Source organism: Vespula pensylvanica, chromosome 7 (genome assembly GCF_014466175.1).
Source record: "Vespula pensylvanica isolate Volc-1 chromosome 7, ASM1446617v1, whole genome shotgun sequence".
Classification (NCBI taxonomy): domain Eukaryota; kingdom Metazoa; phylum Arthropoda; class Insecta; order Hymenoptera; family Vespidae; genus Vespula; species Vespula pensylvanica.
Window position 1 is genome coordinate 7,749,924 of NC_057691.1, and position 22,333 is coordinate 7,772,256.

The window sequence follows — 22,333 nt, forward strand, 5'->3', positions numbered from 1 at the left end:
GACGAGCTTTATGGCCTTAACGAACGAGATTCGCGATTAATGCGTTTCCAAGGGTCGCGAAGGGCATCGAGTAGGAGCAACAAAAGCAGGAGCAACAGCAGCAGCAGCAACAGCACCGGCAGAACCAGTGGAAGCATTGGCAGCACCAGTAGCAGCACTAGCAGCACCAGCAACGTTTACAGAGTTGGTACGTAGTCTCGTGTTGAACAACGAGAAAAGTTGTAAGAAGGAGCGAACTTGGATGCAAAGGGGGAGAAGGAAAGAAAAAAAAAATACAAGAAAAAATGGAGAACAAAAAAAGATACAAAAGAAGGCAAGCACGAAAGCTTTCATAAAGTAGGAGAAAGAGGGAGTATACGCGGTACACGAGTCGGGCGGTTACTTTTATTACCTCGGGGACATTGTAACTAACACCGGCACGCGGCTCAGCATGAAGAATTTTTGTGAAAGAAAAGGAAAAAAATAGAAGGGAAAAAGCTCTAAAGTCAAACGAGGAGAAACGAGAACGGGACACGTGAGAGTTAAACGCGAGACATTCAGTGATTAAACGAAACGATTAACTAGAATAGTTCACCTTTCATATTTGCTCTTATCAACGTCGATCTTTCGTCGAAACTAGTATTTGCTGATTAAACGATTGCGAAAGATTGAGATATGGTTTGTGATTTTGAAAAATTTCTTTCTTCTTTTTTCGATTAAATTTATGTAAAGAAACTTTAATCAATTCTAATATTTTCTGACCTAATGGATGTGGGTTATTGATATGCTGGTAGAATAGGAACCGGAAAAAACAGAAATGCCTCCTTCAAAAGATTAGGAATACTGTGATAACATTGACTTATCACTAATGAAAGAAGAGAGAGAAAGGATCTCTCTCTCTCTCTCTCTCTCTCTCTCTCTATATATATATATATATATATATATATATAGATGTGTGTGTATATACATATATAGTATATCTAGGCTACTCTGGTCAATTAATTCGTGAGACTGTTTGATTAGGGTGAATCGATATAATATGAGGGAAAGTCACGTTCGAGGTTTATTGCGATATTTCCTGACGTTTCCAATCGGAAGATTTGATTAGATTGCGTGTTAAAATAACGTGTTGTTAGATCAATTTCTTAATGAGTTTCTTTCGCTAATTATACAAATTAATTAGAGTTTAGGTAGTCTTTTGCTTTTGTAATCCTTCTAATTCAACGTTACTGTCCTAACCGACGAATCAACGTCGCAAAATTAAGCCTCATATCCTTCTTAGCCAAAGGATGACACTGTCACGTGATTTATTTGTCCCGGAGGATCGATTAATCGGCAATCGATTATGGTAAAGGCTAGGAAGAAAATGGAGAGGAGTGGACGGTGGTAGAGCTGATTTGGCGCGATCCTAGGCCGGTGCATAGTCTGCACTGCGGATAAAGTCCTTGGGACCTCTGGGAGAGAGCAAGATAGATAGATAGGATAGACAAAGAGAGAGAGAGAGAAAGAGAGAGAGAAAAAGAAAGAGATAGGGCCACGTCGATATATTCTACGTCATCGTTTTTAGGTAATCCAGAAAAATCAAAGAAAAGATATATTATGATAAAAAATCAAACCTCATTGAAATTATCTCGATGAAACTATCGATATAAAAAATTATTATACTCTATTTATTACAGTCAATATCTCCATTCCGACGAAGTTAATGACGACAAGGTGATTTGAGTCTTCTCCAATCGCGATAACAAGAACAATACCAAGAATATGACGATGAAAGGTGGATTTCCCACTAGTGGAAAATCAATTACAATAGGTCTCTGACGCTATTTAAGAAAGTGTCCTTGATAGCTAAGTGCGAACGAAATGAAGTAGTGGCGACTATTACACTTGAAAGAAATCTGTAAGTTTATCCGGGTCAAGCGTCGTTCGAGTTCATCTATAAAGGACAAATCGAACGCGTGGACGATGATCAATACGACGTCCATTCTGCGAAGCTATTACAATACGAAACCTCAGGGGAGCTGACATCGTAGCTTCTTTTCAATCGAACAATATCCTCGTCAATGCGACGTCCAGATCGAAAAATTGACGTTTTCTTCATTAAGGCAACGACGACGACGACGACGAAATAATATTATCCGTATTTTCGTCCTGTCTAAAAAAAAAAGTCTTTTGTATCGTATTCTCAAAATGATCTTAATATTCGAGAATCCAGAGAATAAAACACCCTACTCGAGAGTACTTTCGTGAAATTCATTAACTGTTTTCCTCCGTCGCGAAGCTTCCCACCGAAGAGTTAAAACGAACATTCGCCGGTTATTTTCCCCGGGATTTCGATAGGAACCGTTCGAACGTTTAATCAAGAAATCATTCGTGCGTCGAGCGCAATCCAGACGGCGAGCCGTTCGAATCGATTAGCCACTTAACCGGCTCATCCGACGTTCGCTCTTAAACCTCAAAATCTCGTGGCTCGCCCGATTCGAAAACTTCGAAACGGGAGTAGTTATACGTCCTTAATCCGATGTATCGAACAATCCCGCTGCGCTACGTGATCTTCGACGCGGATTTATCCTGTTTTCTTCTATCTCGAAAACAAGCCAGAAAGAGATAGATAGATGGAGAGAGAGAGAGAGAGAAAGAAGAAATAGAAGGAGAACGAAGATTCATCCTACGGTTTACAGCATCCAAGTAGTTACTTTTACAACCTCACCGAATGTTCGTGTGATTGCTGTTACGAGAGTGGATATAAGGGAGTCTAGGTGTCCCTCGTCGCCGGTTGAAAGGAGATGGAGAGATCGAGGGTCGAGAAAGGGACGATACTGTTTCCTAGCCAGTGACCTAAATGGACCATAATCCCGGCCTACCGGGTGGTCACGTCTTATAAAACTGTATTTATTTTCAGATACACGGATTGCTCTATTCCATCTTACCGGTTAATGACTTAAACCGTAGATTTCTTTTCTTACATAATAGTAAGCCGATGTCGTAAAGAACTAACAATCGTAATATTTATAATTAGTTTTGAACGATGGTTAATCTTTCATGTTAAATGCTGGCCGAGAATTAGAATTATTAGAAGTTACATCTTACGAAGTAACGCGAACGTGCTTTGGACGTGACTGTACTCGGCTGTAACAGAGAAGGGCCAAACGATTTTGTGTCTGTGAGGTATATAGCACGGGTTTGAAGTAATGGTTCCTTTGAAACACGATTTCCTTCTAGCCTTTAACGGCGTCTACGTGTCAATGGGTCGGTCACGCGCTACTTCCAATCGCGTAGCACCTCAACACAGCCTTCCAACCCCTCTTTTCGTGTCGCTCGATTACCCTCGATGATATATGCGTATGTATCTAAGTACTTACTTCTACGTTCACGTGCTAAAAGGGAAATTTCGCGTTCCTCTCTCAATGGTTAGAGAAAGATCACAGAGTACGATTTGGAAATTGGACTCTTTGGCAAATCTGAGGACATTCGAGATGTTTATCGACAAACACAAGCCGATGGAAGGAGAACTTTGGCCGAGGGAAAGTTGTTTGACGAAACACGAGATAGAAATGGAAAGTGTTTGGTTGCTTCTATTAGGAAAGTGTATCGAAGATTGATGGAAGGATCGAAATGTGCGAAAAGAAATCCGATAGTTTTTTCATCTTTCTGTGTAACTTTAAGAACTGATAAAGAGGTAAAATGTTTGAAGAATGAAACAAAGCTTAGTCGATAGATAAAATATGAGTCGAGAGTGTAAAATTTGTTTGATCAGAGACAGAGAAGAATCGAGCAGAGAAGCTCATTTCTAACAATGAGCAAATCCCTGGGTTTCCTAATGATCATTACGTTTTCACATTCGTGGTATCTTACGTTCCACGTATGAGGTTCGACGAAAAAATGTACAATCATAGGTGTGAGTTGCATAAGATTCTTTGTGATAGAGGTAACGTCGCGATTAAATAAAGGACGAAACGCAGCGAGCTGAGAAGGAAGGGTGAGCTCGTTTCGACGGCGAGACTCAAGAGAAGTGGGCGTATCTGCACGTAGTACCACGGACAGAGTTTTCCTGGTCCGTTTGGCCCATCGTGTACATTTTTTTTCTCTCTCTTTCTCTCGCTCGCTCGCTCGTGTTCTCCTTCATCCCCTCTCCTTTCCATTCTTTTGCACGAATAAATATTAAATCCGAAGCTCGCGGGGATCCTATGCACCCTCTCTTCTACCTCCTCTCGCTATTCCCTTTTCTTTCCCGATGCTATGGGAGACGAAGAAAAAGAGTCCAACGCCCCATATGCAAAAAGCACAGAACGGAGTCTGGAATATAACCGGCGAACATTAAAGTGGGCAGGGCTCCGGTCCCGCTCCGCTACACGGAATGAATATTTCAAGGAAAACCTAACTGTTCCAGACTGTACTACTCTTCCTAGCGAAAAATCGAGAAGACGTCGTGGCCAGTACGTAAGACGGGCCAGCTAAGTCTAGCGTGAGATAAAAAGATCGTGGGTAAGACGAGGAGAAGGAAGGTAAATAAAAATCCGAGATCTCTCCGATGAATCTCCCTAGCCATCGTGATTTCCCATTTAATATTTTCCTCCGAAATGTCGAGGAGAAAAGAAAAAGGAAGAAAAAAAAGGGAAAAGAAGAAAAAAAGAAGAAAAGAAAAGAAAAGAAAAGAAAAGAATCCCAGCCAGTAATCGTCCAATCTCCTGTCGTACGGAAAAATTGTCAATTGGCTTCTCGCGACGAGTTGTCAAGGAAGAGAAATTTTGACAAGCCCTCTCTGATCCCATGGATTGTAGGTTGATCGAATTTTCGAGGATGTGATATATGCGAAACGATTTTTAGGTTGAGATGAGCGTTAAAGTACGATTTTAAGAAATATCGAGTAGTATTGGCTTGCGTACGACGTTACCAGACATGAAAATTATCGTCTCCTGTCACGTATTCTTACGGAAGCATCGATCCTACGATTCGTCGTTCACTTGAATTGTTGCGTATCCTGTTATCCGGAATATTCTCGACAGCTCGAGAAATATTCGAGAGATCTTACGCATTCTCGTGCGGAATTTAATTCCGGAGACCTACTTCTTATGAGAAGAAAAAGGATCGGGAGCTCTGACAAATTGAAAACGGATTTCCAACGTGAGCATCGTCATTTTTCTAAATCTATTATTCTTTATAGGATCGTATGTGTGTGCCCCTCCCCCTCTAGTCGGATTTTTTCAATCGTTTTTACGAGGACTTTTCGATCGAAAGTCCGTAAAACGTGCTGAGAGGAAAATAAGGTAAAGGATGGAAAAGGAAAATGTTAAGGTCGACTGATAAATTAAAATTACGATGAGGAACGCAAAAGGACTATGCGCGAACGATCAAAGGATTCTACGCAAAGACTCGAGCACCCTTCATGTCATTTACGACCTGTAAGTCACGCGCTCTTACTTTCTCTTTCTATCTCTGTCTCTCTCTCTCTCTCTCTCTCTCTCTCTTTCTCGCTCTCTTTCTCGCTCTCTTTCTCAAAACCATTAAACGTCGTGGAAAAAGCGAAAAAAAGAAAGGGCAACTCGCGCTTTAGATCTATAGTAATTCACAACAGTCAGATGCAGTTCTCGACTTTCGATTCTCACCGATTGTTTTACAAAAGAGTTTATATAACATTATGGATTGTAACAATAGTAAAGATCGCTTTGAATTTGAGACGTAGCAATATTACAAATACAAAGAGAAAGAGAGAAGAGCAATCGATTGTAATAACAGTTTTCGACCTGTCTCAATAATAAAGAATAGTAATTAAATTGTAATTTACAAACAACGTCCATTCCATAAAGTAATTACAGAAATCGATTATTAAATAAATTTCTTTCTGATCTATATAACTCTGGAAAAATGCAAACCAACGTTAACAATCGACAAACGAATTAAAAATTCAGATTAATTATAATTATATATCTTTTAATTTTCATAAATTTCCAGGTCGCCGAATGAAACACGTCCGTAAAAAGAAAAAGAAGAAAAAGGAGAAAAAAGGAAAAAAAAAGAGAAAAAAGGAGAGAAAGGAGAAAGAAGAAGAGCAAGAAGATAGAAGCGGGCTGCTGTAGTAGGAAACAGACGAAATGAAAATGTAAAGGGGAGGTTTCATAGCCAAGATCTCGTGCAAAAGCCAGTGATATTACGGGGGATGTTAGAGGTGGAGTTTAAGACGCAGGAATGAAAGAGAAAGGGCTTGGAAGTGGTAAGAGAAGGAAGCCGCACGTACGTAGAGATAGAGGAAGGGAGAGAGAGATAGATTGAGAAAGGAAGGAAAAAGGAAAAAGGAAGAAGGCAGTGGCGTAAGAGAGGGATAGAAAGGAGAAAAGTTCATACATGTCTGCAAACGAGACCACAGATGTGCTAGGTGATAAGAGACGATGGAAAGTGGCTCGTGAAAAGAGCCATCGCGATACAACCTATTTGCAGACGAAGGACGCTAGCTGCAGCTGCAGCTTTCTAGGAAGCAACGGTGCTTTCGTTGAATAAGCATTGGACTTGCTGTAAAATGAGCGGAATAAAGAAGAGAGAGAGAAAGAGAGAGAAAGAGAGAGAGAGAGAGAGAGAATGAGAGAAGAAGTGGGTGTATGAACGCTTAAAGGAAGAAATGGGTGCTTGCTTTATGCGATCGCACGTTCAGATCGTACTAACAAAGTGGCCTGCCTTTCGCAATTTATTCGAGTGAGAGATAAAAAGAGAAGGAGAGGGACGGAGGGAGGGAGAGAGGGAGAAAAAGCGTGCGTCTCTTCGTTTCATGATCCTCAATACCTCTCATCGAATGTCGATTCGAACATGATTAGGAATTTTCCATCGTGAAAGGTATCTCTTTGATTTTTCGACCAAGACGAAAATTCTTTAATTTACTTCGAACATTTTCTCTTACAACCACATTTTCTCTAATTGTATTTAAAGTCGAAAATATACATTTCAGTAAAGTTTCATATTTTCTTGGATAGGTTTTCATTAGATGGGTTATAACAGATAGGTACGATTAAAGCTGCAGGGGATTTAGAATTATCCTTCGTAGTGGACATAGATGGTTTCCAGAAGATCGAAGGTAATCCTTTGCGACGCTGATCCTAATTCCGTCCGAAGAATTCCGCAGACGTTCGTATTTTCGTCAGAGAAATTGATTAAGATTTGGTCACTCCCGATGAAGATCAATAGATAGGTAGATGGATAGATAGATAGATAGATAGATAGAGAGAGAGATAAAGAGAGAGTACATTGGAAAGACCGAATGGAAGCTCTCAAGATTTGCCATCTTGGTAATTGAAAACTGGCCGGAGTTTCGAGGCGTGGAGCGTTTAATAGCCAAAGTTAGTCGCGTTTCTATGCAAATTAAATGCTTATAGCCATCGAGAGGTGCGATCCGTAGGTTCTTGGTACTGGTTACTGGTTGTTGGTGTAGTAGTGAAGGTGATCGCTCCCCTTGTTGTTTATCTACCCAAAGGAGGTTCTTGGTCGACTCGTAACGCAAGTAGTTAGTGCCGGTGGCCTGCGACGAACAGGCAACGTGTGCGGAATAACGATAAGCTTCTAATGCCACCGAACAAGAGTTCATATTTATGTGTCTCGCATGTATAAGCCCATGTGTTCCACCTTTTTCTACATGGTGTGTGAGAGAACCGGAGATAGAAATAGAGAGAGAGAGAGAGAGAGAGAGAGAGAGAGAGAGAGAGAGAGCGATAGAGAGAAAGGGAGAGTGACCGAGTCCATGTTTTTGGTTCCAACCAAAATGGATAAAGCACGCACCGTTCTCTGTCCCTAGTGCTACCCCTCTTTTGAGGGATCATTTCGTGGTAGTCAACGTATTTACGATGAAAAGGGTTTTTCCAAAATATTCCAGCTGAATTATAATGAACATTTACATTAATTAAAAAATTGTAATCGTTAAGTCACTTCTCTTCGTCACAGATCTGAAATATTTAAATTGTACACGGGATAATTACTTTTGCTAATTAAAATACTAAGTAAACGTGAACGACACGTGCACGTGATATTCGAAATAAAATTCAATCCGAAACTCACGTGTTTCCGTTTGACTATCGCGTTACATAGTTCGTTGATCGATCTGTCAATTCGGTAGTCCACATCATTCGACCCCACCCGAGAAGGAAAAAGAAAGTCGTAAGGTCATCTTAAAGAGAAAAGGGGATCGTACAACCCGTTCGGAGGTACTGTTTACACTTAACTTTATTGCTTTCCGTCTAAATGCGTGTTGGTTGAGTCAGACTGCGAGTAGGAAGAAAATGAAAACGACGTTGAAACCCCTTTCGTGAGGTGCGGCTATCAGTTGTCTCTGATCAGTCCCAACCTAGAAGAGAGAATCGAGAAAGACACAGAGGTCTCGAGGGTGGACAGAAAGGAGTTCGAGCAAAGAAGGGGTGTCGTGCGCGTGGGCGCGCGCTACGATCTATTCGACTATTCGTTTTTCGAGTTCCCCGCTAACACCGAAGCAGGGTCCGTCACGACGTCACGACGTAAACATAAGCTTGTTTGAGAAAGCTACGCTTGATATCGGAGTCGGTCTCCCTTCGAACACGTGCGGACGAGCAATATTCTTCTCTCCGGCAACACGATGGCCTATGAACGATAAGAATCGGCTCGTTGGAGTGCCCTTCTTATTTTCTTCGATCGATAAACTCAACCAGCAATACAGGCATCGAATGCGATACCGAAACTATAATAAACTAGAAATAGCCGGCCTCTTTTCTTCTATTCCGTTGGAAACGTTTAATATTTCTTATCGTCATTATTTTAATCACACAAATACGTTCCATTGAAAAAGCATTTCGTATGACTAGCTAAGATCAATCGATACAAATTAAACACGCTTGTCTACGCTGTTACTCGGGGGAACCTCAATGGTTAAATTCAAAAGTTTCGAGCGAAGTTCGCTCTAGGCGATGGGAAAATGTTCCGTCGCTAAATTATCGAATGCTTTTGCCGTGGATTTCGTAATTTAAAGTTCCCGAAAAGCTGTTCTCTCGAATACCGGGTAATGTCGGTAAAATTTGTCAGCGATAAAGCTACCTTGAATCGGCCGTGAAATATTAATCGAGGGCCGTGATAAACTTACGAAATGTGAATTATCGAACGTTATATACGCGATTATTTAATGAACTCGATGACTAAGTAGGAACCAAGTAAACTGAACTAATCGAAGTTATAATCATAGTTAATATTCTATCACACTTAATGTATGTTTGTATTAAATAACATCCCTAAACCCTAATTATTCTATTATTACTCGCACGTCGACGTTCCGTTATTTCATATGCATAAATGAAAATTTAATTTATCGAGAAATGTTATCGTAGTAACGTAACAAAGCATACTTCTCATAATATTCCGTTAATAAGTAAGAATATCGTACAAATTTTAAAGCGCATTACTATAATAACGTACCTTCATTACATTTACAATTAGATAGATATGCTGGAAAAAATGGATGTACCCGAGGGCAATCGGAGTAATATTCATTTCATCATCAAATTTAAAATATATATTAAATCAATTTCGAGGCTTTCGTTATACAATAATTTATGCATAATTCGGCTCTTTAATTGCGACTCGTTAAAACGCACGAACATTAAAATTAATGATCGGATCGATGATCGCAAATCTATTCATATAAAACATAAAGATAGATCGCTCTGAAAATTTCGGTAGGAGGATTTCGATAGGTGAAAAAAGGAAAAACAAAAAGAAAAAAATTGCAATTTGCGATAAATGAAAAAGGAGCGAACAGCGTAGAAGGAAGATCACGATCTTTGTTAGCAAAGACGCATTGTAAGATGATGACTATTGCGGAGGTCAATCCGCTTATCGATAATGTTACTATTACATTTTCAGGCACCGAATCATCGTAGAAAATTACATGAAACGACGATCGATCGTGCGGTTTGCAAGGAAAGAGTGGACAAGTAAATCCATTATGGTCTGCCTTTGCCAAGGGACAAAAGAATACAAAGAAAAGAGTAGGAAGAAGAAAGAACCTCTTGAAACCTCTTGGAACTCTTCATCGAAGAGAATAATATTACCAATGATCGACCCGTTGAAAAGAAATTCGATCTCGTTGCTCGAGGTAAGTGAACGCGCTTTGTGGAGTTAACGTAATATATATATATATATATATATATATATATATATATTTTATATATTTTATATATATAATATACACACACACACACACACACACACTTATGTACGTCCAACGTAAAGACAAGATGACGAGTATAAGAAAAACGGGAAACAAGTTCGTAATGATTCTCTCTCTCATTATTTCCTCGTTTGATGGTGGGAAAATGTTTCCCTCGTTCTTTTAATTTTCCATCGTTTCTCACATTCGCTGAGAGCTTTTCATTCTTATCCTTTCGTTTGCTCTTCCCACCCCTTTTTTTCTATCTCTCTCATCCCAGCTTTACATCTTTATTAATTTTCTGTCCGATTGTTTCCTTTATTCCGTAGGAAAAGTGTGTCACAAACAAACGAGCGGACGATGAACTTGCGGATAAAGAACGGAATTAGACTTGTAAAAATACGATGCAAGAGGATTACCATATTTAAATCGAAGAGTAAAGAATACTGAGATATTCTTTTCCTTTTTTCTCCTTTATCTCTCTCTCCGTTTCTTTCTTTCTCTCTTTCTCTGCATGTTCAGCGTGACTAAAATAATGAATCTCTCAAACAAAAAACAAACTTTCGACACAAGTCAGATAAAAATTGACACACATTCGCTATCTTTTTTCCATTATAATGATAATAAACTCGAGATAACAATATGTTATCATGTAAAGAGAAAGAACGGGAGAAAGAGAAGGGAGGAAAAAGCAGAGATAAAATTTTTGTGGAAAATCATATCCGCATATCGAAATCGGCCGTGCCGGTGCAGATATAAAAGAGGATTTTACGCTTTCCGCGCGACTTGACACACCGAACGACGACTTTCGAAAACCGATCGGCAACCGAGAACGTCCGAAGATAATCCGAAGGTTTATGGTTTATGCGAACGTGATTGCGCGTTTCATCGGCGCGATGATTGGAATCCGTGAACTGGTTCGTCTATTATTGGCAGCACGCTGATAGTAATGGCCACGTATACGCAAGAACCCTCTTCTGCATTCCCCTTTTAACCCTGCATACCAACCCTCAACACTCACTCCTTTCCGTTCATTTTCCAACACGTAAACGACTATACCGCAACTACGGATGCATAAAGGTAAATCTCTCGTTTCGAAACGTTCGCGGTCCTATTATTGCCAATTACAACACGACGAGATAATTGTCAGTCCACGAAGCTAACTTCTTTAACTTTTAAAAACTCATACAACTTTCGGTCTAATAATTGTTGACGTTGGAAGACGAAAGAAAATAAAAAAAAAAAAAAAGAAAAGAAAAGAGAGAGAGAGAAAAAAGAAATAGAAAAATCATAAAATTTATCTAACGCTTACGAGCCCAACGTTTCAAAAGTTTCTCCATTGTAAGCAGGATTATCTCTTTTGTTTAAGATTGTTAGAATGCGCGAACTCGAAAATGCAGGAAATCGGAAAGTGTTAAGCCGACTTTAGACGAATCGAATCGTCGCGTAACTTTTCAGGGATTTAGTAAATTTTAGTCGAAACGGCATTGTGGTAAAGGAAACGGAGCTTTGCGATTCGATGGACTATTTAGTAGACGATTGAAGTAGACGTCAGTTAATTAGTACGCGCTTGCCTGACGGATTAAACCGAAGTTAATTTTCTATTTTCTCGCTCTTTCCCAGTATATACGAGGGGGAAAGGTAAAACCGAGGAGTTTGACTTTCTCAACCGAGGCAAGTAATACGACTGTGGCTACGTTCTACTCTGTAGCTTTTGTTCTGAAATTGGGAATTCTACCGTAGAGTCTTCATCGTCATCGTCTCCGTTGTGTCGGTAGCTTTTATAATTTGACCGTCCCGTCTCTTTACCTTCCTTCCTTCCTTCGCGTTTCCATTCGCAATTTTCTTCCCCCTTGCTTGCAATCCACCTCACCACTTCAACCGAAGCTTTCACTCCGCCCATTCCGAGGCTAGGCAAGCAGCGCCGTACTCCGACGATAACTTAGTATGCAAGCGTCCCTCGTGATTCCACGCGAGTTTGCGCATGCAAATTTTCTACAACTCGGTCGCGTAACAAGCGACGGACTCGAAACCAGCGTAATAAATTAACTGTCCGACCCCTGTTGCTGTTGGGCCTCACGCGTCTCTTAACTTCCCTCCCTTCCTCTCTCTCTTTCTCTCTCTTTCTCTCTTTCTCGCTAGTTCCCTTCTCCTTTTACTCCTTCGTCATATACCCTGTCTCTCTCTCTCTCTCTCTCTCTCTCTCTCTCAACACTTAATAGTTTACTAGAATTTCACAGGAAATTTGCTGCTCCCACCTAGGCTTAGATCCTCCTTCTCCATACCCCTTAGAGATTTTCTCTCTTGACCTATATCTTCTCAAGCACGTTTCTCTACGATGACTTTCATCTTCGGAACTTCAGTGAAACTTATATACATGCATAGATTTCTACAAATTCACCAGATCATTATTGGATCTGGAAGAATTTTATTAAAAGGCTCTTGAAGATTTGCAATATACTTAGTACGAAATCGTCGTCCTACTAACCGATAAAGTACCATTCGAATAGGAATTCGAACTTGGAAAGGATCGTCGAGAAAGCTCCTGACGAAGGAAGGAATCACGAAACTTAAAGGGCCACCGCTCGTTCGTGATCACGCGAACTTCCCTCAAATGGGTCGATTTTGCTAAAGGCTTTCGACGGGAATAGGAAGAGGGAGAAGGAGAGAATAACTGTATATGTGTGAGAAGGAGAGATATTTAAGCTTTTTATACCAGCGATCGTTTAAACGGCACGCTCGTTGATGCTCGTCCAATCGAAATCTCGGGATCGTTGAAAACTTTCATCGGAATAAAACCGTATGAGAAACGCATGATATCTCTCTGCTTATATCGTCGACGTTAAGTTCTTTTTTTTTTCAAAAGATTCTTCTTTTTCCTCCTTTTTTTTTTTTTCTTTTTAAGAAATTAATTTCCAACTTCACTCGAGCTAATTTACGACGATTGCATGCATCGTCGTACGATAAAAATAGCGAGGAAAAGATTAATCCAAATTAAAGTGAACTCTGGGAAAAGTAATAAAAAGAAATCAAATTGAATATATATATATAAATATATATATATATATATATATATATATATATATATATTTGTATAAAGAGTAGGAACTTTAATCGTTGCACCTACGTGTAACGGAAATCTGCATATTGCATTTTGCATTCCACACGCGAGATAACGTTTAGTACTCTCGATTTTTCTTAATGGAGCGATATCAAATAATACTTACACGTTTTTTCTATTTATTATGTTATAAGTATACTTGTTTTTTTTTTTATTTCCAAGATCCAAAAAATATGAACTTTACGATAGTATTATCGTATCTATAGTTAGGAAATAATTACTTTTTCTTTTATTTCTAGGAAAAGATACCTTATGTATCGAAGAACGTGCGATCGATAAAGCTAAAAGAGAGTTTCTCTGACAGCGAAAGTAATCATTTTTATGCACACCGCGGTCACACACATTCGTTCACATTTTAATGGCACTATTAACGACTCTGAATAGACACGTTAATACCGTAATACACGTACGAGTACATTACTTCTTTTATAGGTCTGTAGAATACATCGTAAAACGCATTGAGATAATAACACCTATCTGATAAGCATTCCTCCTATTATGACAATACAATTTTCTTGAGTCTTTTGTAAAATATCGTCGTATCATATGTGTATCGAATTCAACTTGTCGAAGATATTTAATATTTAAAATTTAATTAACTGCAACGTATTAGGACAGTTTCTTTTTCTTTTCTTTTTTTTTCTTTTTTCATTTTTTTTATTTATTTTTTTTTTTTTAATGACATTAATGACACGGTAAGTTTTTCTTTTCCTTTTTCTTCTTTCTTTCTTTTTTTTTTTTCTCTTAACAGTTTGCATTCGAACGAAAGAATATATACGAACGATAGTCGCGATGTATATAATAACGGAGAGCTTCAACTAGAGTATCTCTTTTGTATGCAGATACGATCGACTCTCGAGTTTACTAGAAGGCTACAATGCGTTCGCGTTTACACCTGTCTCTCTCCTTCCATTTTTCTTTCAACCTTCTCGACACTTCCCTAGCCTTTTCTCAATTTCCATCATAGACCCGAGCTCGATTCAATTTAACTCGCGATAAGATCGTACGTTTCTCTAAGCCTTCGACTTGGATAAATACGAAGGTCCAAAGGGAGAAGACCTTAGCCCTTTGTACACGTCGATAGGTACGTTTCTATCTATAGAGAACTTTCGTAAAAACATTTTAGACGAGAAAGAAGATTAGATTTTCCAAGCGGTGTATTCGACTATTAGGAAAATTCAAGAAGGGCGCAGAACCCTGCCCATTCGAATTGATTTACAACCGACGTTATTTATTTGACGTAAAAAGGGTGGCCTTTAACAGAGTTTCGAACGAAAATTACAGTAAGAAAACAGTTTACCTTCGGTTTAAAACTCCTTGAGTACTATGCTTTAATTACCTCAGTATAACCCATTCGAGCTATATTAAGAACACGTTAATTTCCGTGTTACGTTCAACGACGTCTTATTCGACTCGATGAATCGGAACGAATAATGTCAAATTTATAATAATATATCAACGAAGATATTTGAAATGTAAAAAAAAAAGGAGGAAAAAGAAGGTGAAGATTCATTCGTGAACTTATCGACACGTTTTACTCAAGAGATATCAAACTCGGATCAATCCCTAAGACGATTTCAAACAAAATTGGATCTTGCTTATCAAGAAAAAAAAAGGAATGATAAAAAAAGAAAAATAGAAGAAAATAAAGAAAAATAGCGAAAGAAAATGGGCTATCTGGAGCAGCTGACCTATCTAGAGTCGATCGTCGAATAAAAAGGGACGCCGACGACGACAACGACGAAGGTACTCGGCCTGTCTCTAGACCCTCGTAAGCGTATCGTATCAATTAAAATTGGTTCCGCTTTAGGTCAAAGCAATTTCGAAACGGACACAGAGATCCAGTCGGTAGTGCATGGTGAGTCGGACGGACGATCGATAAGATAAAAGAAGGAGGTAGAGTACCTAGAAAGAAGACGATGGGTTCGATCGTAAAATAAAGATTTCAGCTAAGAAGCTAAGGGAAGAAGATCGTCTCTTTGAAGGGTTTCTTTGTGTATCCCATAGTTATACGCCAAAAAGCAATGTGAACCCTCACGTTTTCAACTTCTATTCCTCTCTTTCTATCTCATAGAAGAAGAGGACCCCCCTTTTCAGCAAGCACATTCGATATACGCGTGGCTCACGCGTTAGATATACATATATAAGTATTTCTCTCTGTCTACGACTGTGTCTGTGAGTCTGCGCGCGCGTGCACATGGCTCTCTCTCTCTCTCTCTCTCTCTCTCTCTTTCTATGTGTGCATGTATGTGTGCACTTTTCTACGGCGAGAAGCACGGATGAGAGAGGCGTATCGGACGGGCTCAACCTGAATACTGATTCTCGACGGACGCATACATTATCTCCCGTGGATAAAAGATATTTGCATTTTGATGGACCGCGCCGAGTGCATTTGACGTTTCGTATGCATTTTTCACGAGTGCGTGTACGCGAGCGCATATACGCGCAAGAGAGAAAGACAGTGCAGCGAGGGTGGTTGGCTCGCGAGCCTCTGGATAACTCGTCCTCTCAGCCGCTCTTTATTTATAGCAGAGGATATAAGCGAGTATTTTGCGTTTATTCGTGCCGCCCTTACGACCCTTTTGAATATCAGCGCCGAGTGTTTCGCTGCTCTTACATAGAAACGAGCGGTTACTTTTCAGATCGTCCTTGTTCGAGAACTTTTGATATTACCTACTCTCTATCTCTTTATTCTCCATTTTCTATATTTCTTTTGCTCGTACCACTTCAAACACTAAATTTAGTAATTACTTAATCTCGCAATTTTTTTTAAATAGACTAAAAAGATTTCTGTAAATGTATGTAACTGTATGGAATCACATAAACGTATATCACTCATAAATTTCATACCATTAACGACAAAACCTTTTAATCCGAATTAGATTCGGTAGGAAACGTATTTCATTAAAGCGAATAAAAATTTGACAGACGGTCGAATGTCCTGGATATAGAAATATTCCGTTAAAAAGCAAAGAACCTATTGTTCTGCTAGGTCGTATGCTGATCTCTCTCTCTCTCTCTCTCTCTCTCTCTCTCTCTCTTTCTCTCTCTCTCTCTCTCTCTTTCTCTCTTTCGATCTCTTTTTTCAACAAAAAGCTCGCGACAAAATCAATTGCCGAAATTGCCCGGGGTCGAAAGCTGGATAAGCGCTGGGATAGCGCGTACAAAGGCACGAAAAAAGTGGCAAATTGAAAAATCACCGACGCGTAAGCGCACCGTAAGTGAGAGACGTCGTCCTCTATATCACTATCTCCCTCTTTTTCCCTTCGATCCGAACTCACCACTTTTCTCTCTTTCTCTCTCTCTCTCTCTCTCTCTCTCTCTCTCTTCGTACGCTGTGTTTAAAGCTGCAAGGGTAAGCACATACGCATATTTTCAAGTGGATTCTACCGTCTTTTATCGAAAGAGGAGTGAACCCCATATAGCAATAACGTCTGCAATAACCGATAATTCAGATTCAAATCCGCTTCGACCCTCCACGATAACGACAAAGGAAAACCTTGCGATTTTTCACCCCTCGAGTAGTACGAGAAAGAAGCAGGGAGAAAAGCAGATTATTATTCGCGTTACGTCGAAACGAAATTCAAACTCACCATTTTTTGTTCTTATCCCGTTTTTCACTCTCTTCGCACCTTCTCGAAAATCTCCCTTTCGTAGTTCGTAGAGACTTAACGTAGAGGCACGCGAACTATCAAGTATCTGAATCGTCTAATAATAACAATAAAACACACACTACTCGTTGCTCCGTTTACACAATTTCTTCCACGAATCGTGTCATCACAGTCGTCGTCGTCGTCGTCGTCGTCGCCGTCGTCGTCGTCGTCGTCGTCGTCGTTGTCGTCACACTGCACTTTTACGTCGATGCAACTGCACCACCGTGGCGGTCATCCGTCGACACTCGTTTAGGACTCTCATGACTGAAAGCAGAAAATGGAAAAACGATTTGAGATTGGCTCGAGTGAATCCATAAAAAGGTTATACCATAAAGGAGTCATCTTGTTCTAACGATCGTAAATGTTAAGGTAAAACAGAGAGAGAGAGAGAGAGAGAGAGAGAGAGAAAACAAAGAGAAAAGGAAATTCCTTTTCCTCGATTCCGAATTCGCAGACGGGAGTAAGAAAATATTATTCAAAGTGAATACGTAAATATCACTGAGAAGATAAAGTAGTAAGTACACGAAGACTTAGAACGGCTCGCGAGAAATTTACGAGTGTGAGTGTCGCCAAAAGGAGGGACAGGTCCTCGCCTAAGGGCAAAACTCCGTTAACAGGCATCGCCCTGGATGAAGAGGAAGAGATGAGAGAGAGAGGAAGAAGCTTAGCAAGCGAGGTATGCTAGCGAGAGAGGCATTATCCGTCTTTTACAAACGAGTAATCGCGGTAAAGTTCGAGCAGGAAACAGGAAAATGACTCCTTTGACATACGAGTACAGATAGTCGAGGATGAAAAAAGCCGATGGACCAAGGGAGAAACGAACGAGTAAGCGAACGTATAGAGGAGTTGTGGGAGGTGGCTCGATGATGGCTGAGTAGTGGGAGGGCAGAACTCTGAGTAAAACTTGCGAACCCGAGGGAACGCTTGTGAAGCTTTACAACTTCGACAACCTTAAATCGACAGAACTACTAACGCGAAGCCTTCTCGTTCCCTTGCTTTCCTACGAGGATGGAGAAAAGGAAAACTAGGTGGATGATAGAGCGAGAGAGGAGAGAAAAGTAAGTACATGTACTCGATGCTAAAGCAGGAACGACTCGGGAACCTTTTCGTACCTTCAGCAAGATGAGTAGATTCGTTTACTACTACCACCGCTACTATTACTATTATTATTACTACTACTACTATCTATTATTATTATTATCTACTACTACTACTACTACTACTACTACTACTACTACTACTACTACTTGTTGACAAGTTTTTCGCAATCGCCATCTTTTGGCTTACGACACGTATGTATGACGCAGCAACGTTTTTGTCTTTTACCCTCGTTATCGGTCCACCCTAAAATATGGACACGCCGGAAAGGGTGAGGCGAATATCATTGACCTACAGATGCGTGTGAGTGGGATGCGTATGTGAATGTGTGCGCGTATGTAACAAAAGAAAAAAGGACGAAGATAGAATGAAAAAGGTAAGAGGAACGTAATTAAATTTTGCAAGAAAAAGATAGTTAAGCGAGCTAATGCGATTATCTCTTTCTCCGTCTGTTCTCCTCTTCGAGGAATGATACAGGGATATTTGTTTGCGCCGACGTTAACATGGGAAACAGCGGTACGCGTTTAATGGCTTCTAATTATATGTAATAGTGATGCATGGTGACTCGGAAAAGAAGAGAACTGGTATACTTCATGGAGAACGAGCACGGATTTACAGCAGCTCCTACATTGTTTAACAACGTACCGTTGATTTACTTTGCTTTCGCATTCACGATCGTGTATTTTTAAATGCGAAACTTCCTTTATTCTATGCTCTTTCTCATCGCCATGCAAAATATCGTACGAAGAAATACATAATTAACCGGAGCTTCACTATAGTTTTTATTAATCGTCCAATAAGCCGAACATGTTGGTTGAATTGTTAAAACCAGGCTCGATCGGTTGGCGTGATCCCAAACATTTAAAGCGCGTGGATCACCGTTCGAAAGATAATTTCCACCTTTAAGTTCTAAAGACAATGGGGAGAACCAATTGAGCCACGCCTATAGACCAACCCTAACGATTTACATGTTCGAACAAACTGAGAGAAGAACGATCGACAAGGAAACCTTGATAACTTGGACTCACTCGAAATTCTGCCGCGTCGGTCGCCGGTCCGAGACTAATTCCAGTAACTTCCAAGTCACCCCTTTCGCTGTCCTTCCCCCTCTCCCAGTTTTTTCTCTCCCTTCACCAGCCGCGACAGACGTCTCCAGAATTCCAGAAAAGGGAGGACGAGCGAAGAGAGCAAAAGAGTCGACGTTCCGCGTTAATTTAATGAAAAATCGACATTTCTCTTGCGTGCTAACGTCGCACGATAGCAATCCCTTCTCCGAGGCGTCGAAGAATCACTGCCGAAGGAGTCAAAAGTACGCGTGGAATTAATGGCGACATTCCACCCTCTCGTCTCGACAGCTAACTCTTTTCTTTAGTCTCTTTCTCTGTCACGCATGCATGCATATACATTTATATTCGTTGTATCGACGTAAAGAAAAAAAAAGAGAGAGAGAGAGAGGAAAAAGAAAAGAAGGAAAAAAGGGAGAAAGAAAAAGAGAAAAAAAAGGAAAGAAAAGAGAGGAGGGTGAATAACGTTAAAACACAGCAGTATGCATCGAGAATGTAACAATCGAAAAGAGTGCGAGCCGTGACACGGAAGGAAAGAAAGAGAAAGAGAAAGATGCAGTCTGGATAGTCGTCTGTCCCAGAGGATGGAGGGAGAGAGAGAGAGAGAGGGAGATGGGTGAGGTGGGATTGAGTAGACTCGGAAAATACCTAGACACACCCCTCGACCCCTTCGCGCCCAACTCCGGACGCGATCCCTTGTCTCGAATCGAAGAGTCGCGTCGGGGGTCGTGACGTTCATCGTACGCGCCTCAACTACCCCTATCTCGTTCCCTACACCCTTTCCTTCCTTCCTTCCTTCCTTCCTTCCTTCCTCCATCCCTCCCTCTTCTTCAACAGCAGTAGCAACAGCAGCAGCAGTAGCAACTCTTTTCTCGAGGTCTGCCAACAGAGCTCGTGCTTCACAACGTAACGTCCTCCTCCCACGAAAGACAGAAAGTAAAAAGTAAAAAGAAAAAAAGAGGAAAAAAAGTAAAAAGAGAAAAAAAAGGAAAAAACGGCTTGCATTTCAGTAAAGAGCCAACCCATCCGCGTGCATGGACAATAGGACGAGACGCCCTGCTAGACGGGCCGACAACGCCCTTTCTTTCGACACGCGTGTCTGCGTTTTATACGGTCACAGTGTGTGAGTATATATACCTTCTTTCTCTTTCGCACTTTATCTCTATATCTGTCTCTTTCTCTTTTTCCCTCTCTCTCTCTCTTTCTCTCTCTCTCTCTCATATATACAAAAGGGGATGAACGTTCCTCCTTCTTTCTCCACGCACCACCGACGGAAGGGTGGCACACTCGTCGATCCTCTTTTCCACTTCCGTCGCGTCGCGTGGGTTGACGCATATACATATAGTTACATATAGACACAGATGCATAGCCGCATACAGTAGCGTGGAAAACGATTTGACGGCAGGCAGAAGCTTTGACATTAACTTCGAACATCCTGCTCCTTTTTTTCTCTCTAACCATTCGTCGTCGTCGTCGTCGTCGTCGTCGTCGTCATCGTCGTCATCATCGTCGTCGTCGGCGTCGTCGCCGTCGTCATCATCGTCCTCGTTGTCGTCATCGTCAAAGTCGTAAATCCGTGTTAGTCTCGCTTTAAATCGGCCGTGCGTATACGCCGAGACACTGCGGATTTAATGAGTTCGCTTCGACTCGCCTTCGAGGGTGCATCCGTGGATAAAAATTGCATGGACTTCTGTCGTCCTGCCGATACGTCCCCCTACCCAGAATGATATCTACGTCGAGAGCGAGGAGACGCCTGAATTGGGCGAGGGGTGGTTTGGGGATGAGAAGGAGAGGGAGAGACCGAGACGGTATCGCGATTCGATGCTTCGAGGCTTTCAACTCCGGGGGTTGATTTCAGTTGGGGTGGAGTTCCTCTATAGGTCTCGCACACTTTTTTTTTCTCCTTTCCTTTTTTGAAGTGCAGATTTTTCAGGGAGATATCTTTTTTAATTATCCTCCAACGTAGGTACGCGCTGTCGGCTGCACGCACGGCGCGCTCGCCTGCAGTTAATTTTATTAAAAAGTTTTCCAAACTGCTATTAACTTTTATTTGTGCTTTTTTTGGATTTATATATTTTTTTCTCTCTCGAGTTCTTGCGTCTGGGTTCCAAAAACTGGGATATAATTTTGAAGATGATTTTTTTCAGGATAATAGGAAAGTAAGAAAAATATTTTTACGTTTCGTAATTTTTATGACCTGCATCCCCGCCCCCCCTCCCTCCTCTCCCCATCTTGTGTAATGCTAATAATCGTGAGATATTCTCGATGAAATTCACTTAACATTTCGAAGACAAAGGGCGCGATAATATCTTAAGAGATGCTGGGTTAGTATACAATATCAAATTAGAGGTATAAAGCTATTTCACGATTTTCACCCAGTTCCTATAGCCCTAAGGCAACCTCCCTTCTCTTACTACTGTTTGGCTCTACGCCACTGTATTCCAAGAGACTACATGGGCCGTGAGCATTTACGAAACTAGAGGCATTCGCACCTCTCGTGTATGAAACGAGTATGCCTAGAGCCGAACATTACGAAACGGGGGAAATATTCACGGCTTCTTTTGTCTTTCGGTTCATCCCTACTCATCCTCTCGAATATTCTCTTGTTCACCCTACAGACATTGCAATCGCACATACTCATTTGTTCCTCCACCGTTTCGTTTTTTACGATGATAATCAAGTACATTTTTTTTCGCTCTTTCTTTCCTTCTTCCTTTTCCATCGTTCGAAAAACAAAGTAATAACGTTTAATAATTTTGTTATATTTTTAATTGTTGTAATATTCGTGATGAAAAAGAGAAATATAGATATAGAGTTCGGCCGTTTGAAAAGGGAATGGGTTATGGCTCTGCGGAGAACGATTCGTCGATGAAAATGAAGTAGGGTAGGCGAGAGGGTGAAATTTTCCGGCTTGCGTGAAACAAAAGCATCGTATATAGGAATCTCGCTCACCCTCGTACGAGCCGGGGCTTTCTCGCGACACGTAGCTTTTCCTTTTCTTTTTTTCTTTTCCTCTTTTTTTCTTTGGTTTTCCTTTTCTTCTTCTTTTTTCTTTCTTTTTTTTTTTTTTTAGGGAGACGCATTACAGTGTAAAATCTTTCTCACAAGTCATTTCCATTTACTTCGAGGAGGAGAAAGTCGCTTAAAGTTCGGCCAGCTTCATTGCGTTAATTAAGCTGTCGTCGTACAACTGGTACAAGTGGAAATTGTTAATTAACGTTAGTTAAGTTCGAAAGTTGGACGAAACATTTTCAATAACGAAACTTTT

General features: G+C 40.6%; 1 protein-coding gene across 4 annotated transcripts in view; it reads right to left on the reverse strand.

The window, feature by feature from the left end:
* The window catches only part of LOC122630800 (semaphorin-2A-like), a 362,656-nt gene that overhangs the window by 260,495 nt on the left and 79,828 nt on the right, over window positions 1-22,333 (reverse strand). For 2 of the 4 annotated variants that reach the window (XM_043815729.1, XM_043815728.1), the window contains exons 2-3: window positions 16,844-17,167; window positions 16,641-16,643 (exon numbers count right to left, since the gene is read on the reverse strand). In XM_043815729.1, coding sequence (XP_043671664.1) covers window positions 16,641-16,643; window positions 16,844-16,846 — 6 coding nt within the window. In that variant the 5' untranslated portion in view covers window positions 16,847-17,167. Of the gene's footprint in view, window positions 1-8,016; window positions 8,044-16,640; window positions 16,644-16,843; window positions 17,168-22,333 lie in introns of those variants that run through there. The other 2 variants (XM_043815731.1, XM_043815732.1) reach the window with 2 other exon arrangements.